This window comes from Herpailurus yagouaroundi, unplaced genomic scaffold (genome assembly GCF_014898765.1).
Source record: "Herpailurus yagouaroundi ecotype Mexico unplaced genomic scaffold, PumYag 77, whole genome shotgun sequence".
Classification (NCBI taxonomy): Eukaryota; Metazoa; Chordata; class Mammalia; order Carnivora; family Felidae; genus Herpailurus; species Herpailurus yagouaroundi.
The window spans coordinates 93,887,603-93,895,321 of NW_024412388.1; the positions used below are offsets into that span (position 1 = coordinate 93,887,603).

The window sequence follows — 7,719 nt, forward strand, 5'->3', positions numbered from 1 at the left end:
GTGTGTGTGTGTGTGTGTGTGTGTGTGTGTGTGTGTGTGTGTGTGTGTTTAACCAACAGGAGAACAATTTACCCTGGGACCCCTGAGTCTTTCTGGGCTTTTAGAATTCAGCAAAGATGCAAAGCAGGGGGTTTTAAAGATTTTTCTCATCCTCTGACTGACTGAAAGGACCAAGAAGAATAGAGGGAATCTTATATGTTTCCACAAAGCCGCTGGAAACAGGAATTCCATAAGGGTTCCTTCCTTCTGTCACCTCTTTTCCCTTTCTCTCCTTTGTTTGGCAAACTTGCCCCCCTGCAGCAGCCAGCTCCTGTCACCATCTCTCTTTCAGAGGACTCCTGATGGATTTGACTCCGTGCCACTGAAGACATCCTCAGGAGGCCCAGACATGGACCTGTGAGAGGCACCGCCCTGCCTCCCCTGCCTCCTCACCTTGGCACATCACCTTGCAAGCCTGTGGCGATTTGGGTGCCAGCTTCCTGCTGGAAATCTCTTCATTGTGGCCTTATCAGAAGAAGTTTGAATTTCAGATATCTGTTTTTTTATAGAGTACCCAAACCCTCCTTTCTGCTTGCCTCAAACCTGTCAAATACACCCACACTTTGTTTATATATTACTCCCTTGCTTGCATCTTGTTTCCCAAAATGGTCCAGCCTTGCCAGAGCCATGGCTTCATCTGCTCATAATTCTTATAGCACTGGAATGAAAAGTTTTCTTTCTTCTTAAGTATAGAAACAACTTCCTCTGTCCTCTTATTGAAGGGCAGAAGCAGCTGGGAGTTTTTCTGATGATATGCCCTCAGCTCCTGATCTCTTTAGGAGAGAGGCTGGGTGAGGAAGGTGTGGGCATTCCCTCCTGGACCCGCGTGGTGGCCTGGATTCACTGCTCCTGGATAACCAACTCAAACTGAGTTTCATGGATAGGCTGAGGGCAAGGTGAGTAAGGCGTGGGGAAGAAAAGGCTCAATAAGCACAAAGAGAGGCAACCAGGAAAGTTTTGTTTTGTTTTGTTTTGTTTTTTAAGCTAGGTACCTCAACTCCCTTTCCTAAGTAAGTCATAAATATTCTCATAGGAGCCAAAGGAAAAAGTGCACCAAGAAAATGCCCAAGCCCTGGTGGATCTATTCTCCCCGCACCCTCCCTTTTTTTTTTTTTAACATCCCACCATCTCCCTGTGACACTAAAGAGAAAAGGTAAGCCCCAGACACAGATGTTTTAGCTTTATTCTCTGCTTGCTTTTACCCACAGAGATGACAAACCCTACCAGTAAGGAAAATTTCCTGTCCTTGAGGGCCCCATTCCTAGAGGCTTGAGCCATATCATGGAACTGGAGTATCTTATGTTGAAAGAACACAAGGAGGCCAAGGTTTTGATGGGGCCATACCAGGGGATGGAGCCCACAATGGGATGAACCTGAGGTGGCCAGGATGTCTGCCTCTAAGCTTAACTCACTCATCTGCTCAGCTACCAAATAAACATTTTCTAGGTGGGCCAAAAGAGGAATTGACTCCCAACCCCTACTACAACCACAGAACCAGATCAGTCTTCAAGGAGGAAAGACTAGGGGGAGTTGAACAAGATGTGTAGCAAACTGGAACACCTCACACTTTCAAGTCTCTATCCTTCTCTTTCTCCTGTTCTCATTTCCTATGTGTGCTAAAAAACTAAAAAGACTTCCCAATTTCTGGCAGCATCCCTTTTGAAAGGTGAGTAAAGTGAGTGTCCTCTGTGCCCCTTTTCTCTACTTTTGCACCAAGTATAATCGATGGACTTCCAGTGACTACAATGGCAAAACCAGTGCAAAGCTTAAATTCCGGTTTCCTTTCTAATACTGGCAATTCTCCCTCCCTATCAGGCTAACACGACCATCCCTCGGTCAAGGGCCCAGTTACCCATGCTTGTATGTATCTTCTTTTTTGGGTGGCCGCTTGGTGCCCAGATAGTAGGTAGAGAAGGGGGTTGGCATTTCTAAGTGGTTTGTCTGCCATAAAAATGGTTTGCTGATCTGGTTAGCCACTGCTGCCCTGTCAGTGGTTTTATAAAAGGGTCAGTGAGAACCAGGCCCTGCTGTCACTTCTGGTCATCAGTAGCACTGCTGAAGGCAGGTAGTCCCTTTGGCTCAATAAACCTAGAAACTTTTGGGGGGGGGGGTGGTGTCCTCCTCTTACGGGAGTCAGGCTCTCAGACCCTGCAGCAATGTTGGAATTTCTTCCAACAGATGCAAACACCTAGCTCCTGAACTCCAGCCTCAAGTTTTCTGTAGCCTCAGTTAACACCCTGGACACCTGCTTCCCCACTGAATAACTTTCTTTTGTAACCAGAGCCATACAAGGTCCTTAGGCACCTTCGAAGCAGTAGGAAAAAGTATATATCCTGTTGACTTCTTTATTCTGACATCTTGAAACTGAGTGCCCACAGAGCAACCTCAAATTCCACTGATTCAATGTTGTTATAATGCTTTAAGCATCTCCTTTTTACTATTGTTTAGTGTACCGACTTCCCTGTGTCCTGCCAGGGAGCTCCTCAGTTACAATATCGGGGTCACCTGTGACTTAGACATATTAGATGTTTTTTAATAGCCCTATTATGATATCATTCACAAACCATACAATTGGGTCATCGAAAATATAAAACTCCGTGGATTTCGGTATATTCACAGAATTGTGCAGCCATCACCATAATGAATTTTAGAAGAGACACATGTTAGATTTTATATGGGAAGGGCATTTAGCTCTTAAACAAAGGCAATAGTGGTTTGCTACTGGGGGAGGAAGTGTGGGCTCTGGAGACAAAATACTTAAATCCCATTTGGTTACCTAAAGTTCTAGAAGACACAAGTAATTCTCATCACGTAGGCATCACCTGATTCGGCTGGGAAAACAAACATTGTGGTGTGTTCAAGGACTGGGAGATTTCTTATGCCAATACAACTTTTTTTTTTTTTTTTGGTCTGACTCTACATTAAAGATAAGACTGACTATATTTATACAACAGAGACTTTGTAACGGATTTTTCAGCTTTGTGAAACCAAATTTTTGTCTCATCAGGACTGCTTGGATTTCCTTTTTATTCTGTATTCCAAGAGTTTATAGTTTGTTAGGGGATGGCTATTGCATGTCATATTTTTTCCTTTCCTTTTCCTTTTTTTTTTTTTTTTTGTGAAATAAAAACATATGTTTCAAGTTGTTTTTCCTCTAACATGGGTTGGGTGGCCAGATGGGTGAGTGAGAAATGGAAGTGTTCTTGAAGCTTAAACTGAAGATGCGGAGAGGCGCCTGGGTGGGTCAGTTGGTTAAGCATCTGACTTTGGCTCAGGTCATGATCTCACGATTCATGGGTTCAAGCCCCACGTCAGGCTGTGTGCCGACAGCTCAGAGCCTGGAGCCTGCTTCGGATTCCATGTCTACTCCTCTCTCTCTGACCCTCCCCTGCTCACACTCTCTCTCTCTTAAAAAATAAATTAAATAAATAAACAAACAAACTGAAGATGAGGATGATTCTGGAACCCTGCAGTGACAGAAATGAGCATGCTTCAGAACAATAGGGACCTATCCTAGAAAGGCTCTCACCACCTGTTCAGGAATCAGCAACCAAAGCCTGTTTCCACGGTAATAAAACGCATCTAATGATGCCTTCACTCCCCAAATTGGGTGAGGATCAAAGGGAGAACACGTAAAGCACTTAGCATGTCCCCTCCCTTCCTTTCCAGTTCAGTTTTCTCTCTGGTGACACTGAGGCCAGTCACAGAACAACATATGTATGAAGACAAAATTCGTTGCTTTGGGTGTGGCATGGATTCTTACAGAGCAGATATGGACAAAATCCTAGAAGACATCAGGACCTACCATTTCCAGTAGTAGCTGGATTTTCCTGCTTTAGTGCTTTCCTTCACTCTAGTTGAGGGCACTTAACCCCCCAAAAAGATTTCCCTCAGCTGGTACTTTCCGTCAGACTGAGTTGTACCTGGTTGTACTGATGGTTAAATATTTAACTATCACCCCTGCTTATAAGCATAAAGTCTAAACTAGAGGCAGGTACTATCCCCATTATAATAGATGAAGAAACTGTGTCTCCAACAGAGTTACTAATGTGGCGTGTAAATCCCTAACAGCCTACCTGTCCCTTTCTGTCCACATTGCTTCTACTCTAACCACACAACTTTTAACTGCCCCTTACTTATAAGCTCTTTCATGCCTCCCTGTCTTGGCCTATGCCTCTGCCTTCACCCCTTCCTTTTAACCTGCTAGACCCCCACCCAGCCTTCAAAATTGCCCCACTGTGAAACTTTCCCTAGCTCACCCACTGAGGACTTCATGGTGAAGAAACAATGACATGGGAATACCACAGTTAACTTACATGAATTCAACCATATATTGTGTAGTATTCCAATGCAGCAAACAACAGACATGACCAAGCTTGAAAGTGTGTGGGGGGAAATATGTGAATGATTTTAAGGGTTTCCCAATCACTGACAAAGAAGTGAAACAGGTGACTAGGCAAGAAGATGCTAACGACTTGGTCTAAACCTTAAGACAATTGAGAACCACAGAGCAACAATGCCTTATTGAAGAGACAGAAAAACTGACGTAGGGTTGCATGTACAAGTGTTTATGGATAATTCAAGAGCTATTCAAGGAGAATTTAGGAAATAAACGAACTCCATTTTAGTGCTGAGGTTAACAATTCCACATAAAATGTAATACCCTAAACCACACAGTGTGGTAGGAGAATGGACACCTCATTCCAATTCTGAGGGAGAGGTGGGATCAAAGTTGTCCCCCCCCCACCCCCCATCCTGGCAGCTTTTCCTGACCCATGTTATTTTTAGATGGTTCCTCCTTCATTGTCCAAGGATGGCAACATGAACTTCCTTTGTTACTGTGTTTCTCTGATAGAAGGGAGTGGGCAGCCTCAAGCTGGAGTTAGGGTTGTCAGTTTCTACTGAAACAGTATGATAAATGTCACTGGACTGTGGGAACCTAGAAAGGTGGGTGCTGCACCAGTCTGGGGGGCAGGGGTGAATAGTATATCAGAGACAACTTCCTGGAGGAATAAGGAATTAGCCAGTTTGGAGGAACATGGAAGGGAAGGGGAGTTCTAGCTAGAAGCACGTTGCACAAAGGCTCAGAGATGAGAACGGGGAGCTACAAGTAGGTCAGCATGGGGAATGTGAGGGGGAAATGCCAAGAGACAAGGGGAACATTTTAGAGAAGTCGGTAGAGGGCAGATCATGAAGGGCTTTGACACCTATGCTTGGACATTCTCGTGAGGGCAACAGATAGTCGCTGAAGGTTTCTAGAAGGGGAGTGAGAGGGTAGGGCTTGCATGTCCAACACTGAGAAATCCTCCTCCAGATCTGAGACGAAAAGAGGAGCTAAAACAAGGCCCAGGAGAGCCCTCCTACGTTAGCCAGCACCGAACTGATAAAAACAGGGTGGCACCCACGGCTGGGGTGCCCACCCTCTTTTCTTGCTCCCTCCCTGCAGGTACTCATGCCCTCTAGGCTCCCCACTAGCTGCCCAGGACCCCCAAGGCCATATCTCAGCTAGGACTCTACTTCCTGAACCTACCACAAGCTTCTAACCGCTCAGCCTACTCCCTGTAACTCACTCACCCAGCAAGGATATAATAAGCACTTACCAGGGGCGCCTGGGTAGCGCAGTCGGTTAAGCGTCCGACTTCAGCCAGGTCACAATCTCGCGGTCCGTGAGTTCGAGCCCCACGTCGGGCTCTGGGCTGATGGCTCAGAGCCTGGAGCCTGCTTCCGATTCTGTGTCTCCCTCTCTCTCTGCCCCTCCCCCGTTCATGCTCTGTCTCTCTCTGTCCCAAAAATAAATAAATAAACGTTGAAAAAAAAAAAAATAAGCACTTACCACGTGTAAGGCATTGCGCTGGGTTCCGTGGAGATAAAGATGCACTAAAGGGTCTCTACCCTATAAGAAAAAAAAAAACAACAGCACATTTTCTAGTCAAGTACCTCAAGGCTCTGTTTTCTGCTAAAGAATGCTAACACACTCTATCTTAGAGTCTTACCAATATTCAGGTTTTGTCTCTACTGCTTCATTTCCTTGGGCCTTAGTGTTCTTACATAGAAGATAAAGGGGTTGGCCTAGCTATTTTCCAGCTGAGGGGTCCCTGAACCCCTGAGTCCTCAGATGCAGCACCCAATAGCTATTCTCAGTGTTAAAGCTTAACAGAAACCACACATCCATAAGTAGTATGGCTTCACATCATCACTCCATAACTAAAGTATCATGTTGATTTGTTTTTGCATTAGCTTCTGGCAGTATAGTAACACTGGTTATTTCCTGCTGATCAGAAATTCTAATAGCCGCTGCATATATCTGATTAGTATGAAGGGAGAGTGAATTTTTAAAAATCATGTTTTTTAGACAAACATTTCAAAACAGGGGGGACAAGGTGATGAAAAGGTTAGGAATTATTAGGCTAGCAGTTAGCTAAGATTCACCTCCAGCTTTAAAAATGCTATGATTCTAAGCTGATGAAATATGCTATTATGTTAATGTGTTATATTTATCAGGTAACAGCATTTTAAAGGAAGATGGCTGTGATATAACAATAAGACTAATGGTGAAAATTCCTAAGGAAATTTGAAGAGGACAGAATTTTTTTTTAAATTAAGCTTATTTATTTCAAGAGAGACAGAGAGAGCAAGTGAGGGGCAGAGAGAGAGGGAGAGAAAGAATGCCAAGCAGGCTCCACACTATCAACACAGAGCCCAAAGTGGGGCTCAAACTCATGAACCATGAGATCATGACCTGAGCCGAAACCAAGAGTCAGAGGTTTAACTGGCTAAGCTACCCAGGCACCCCTGAAGAAGAGAGAATTTTAAGGTCATCCTTCCAATTATACTGATTGGATTGGCCCAATGGACCTCCTCCCCGAGGCCTGAGCCCCAGTGCAGGCTTAGGAATGCCCATCACCATCCTGAAACTTAGTAAACAAAACAACACACTTTGGCAGTGACTTCACTGACATAGAAGCAGTCAGCCCCTATCAGACCTTGCCCTCAGAAGGTTTCAGGGAATCTAACACTTGGATGACTGTTTTCTTACATGTTTTCTTCAGAGACTGCAGGTTCCTACCTGTCCTTTACACTGGTTTTGAATCTAGCATACTAGGCAAACTGAACCTAGAGAGGCAAACCCAGACAACCCTCTTATTCAAGCCTCCCTCCAGATCTCTACTTGTCAGCTTCACCACTGTCTTTAGCCCTACACTGTATCTAAGTTGGCTTGGCAGACACTTACTGGGAAGCAGTGAGAGCAATGCCATATCCTCATCACAGAAGCCCATGCACATGCCATAAGACCAAGGAGGTCTTAGCATAGTCAGCTGGTGGGGCATTGGGGCAGTGGGGCTCTAAAGTCTCTGTAGAGGATGGGGTGAACAGACCGTCTATTCCCAAATCCTCCAAATAATCTCTTGTTACCAGGAGGGCTTTTTGATAACTTTGGCTCCAATCAGCAACCACCATATTTCACTGTAAAGGCCTTTACATTATTAAAATGAAAATATGGTGAAATCTTTGTTCAAGGACCCAATATGTGACTTCAACACCTTGTACTGCCTTATCTGCTAAATACTTTCCTCTTCGTTAGAGTCTCTTCATGTCTCTCAACTATTTCAACTGCACTTTTCCAATCCTGTGATCCTAAAGGTTGGTAACAGGACAATATGGTTTACTCAATAATCCGGT

At 44.6% G+C, this 7,719-nt stretch overlaps 1 protein-coding gene and 1 long non-coding RNA gene across 7 annotated transcripts in view; one reads left to right on the forward strand and one right to left on the reverse strand.

Annotated features, from left to right (window-relative positions):
- Window positions 1–735, forward strand: part of ELAPOR1 (endosome-lysosome associated apoptosis and autophagy regulator 1) — a 72,434-nt gene extending 71,699 nt beyond the window's left edge. For 4 of the 5 annotated variants that reach the window (XM_040471194.1, XM_040471195.1, XM_040471197.1 and 1 more), the window contains one exon: window positions 332–735. In XM_040471194.1, the coding sequence (XP_040327128.1) occupies window positions 332–365 (34 nt within the window). In that variant the 3' untranslated portion in view covers window positions 366–735. Of the gene's footprint in view, window positions 1–300 lie in introns of all 5 variants that reach the window. The other variant, XM_040471196.1, reaches the window with a different exon arrangement.
- Window positions 1–7,719, reverse strand: part of LOC121027619 (uncharacterized) — a 40,614-nt gene that overhangs the window by 32,317 nt on the left and 578 nt on the right. Inside the window, exons 2-3 of one of the 2 annotated variants that reach the window (XR_005788825.1) lie at window positions 5,873–5,932; window positions 4,587–4,940 (exon numbers count right to left, since the gene is read on the reverse strand). This is a non-coding gene — a long non-coding RNA (uncharacterized LOC121027619). Of the gene's footprint in view, window positions 1–4,586; window positions 4,941–5,872; window positions 5,933–7,719 lie in introns of those variants that run through there. The other variant, XR_005788826.1, reaches the window with a different exon arrangement.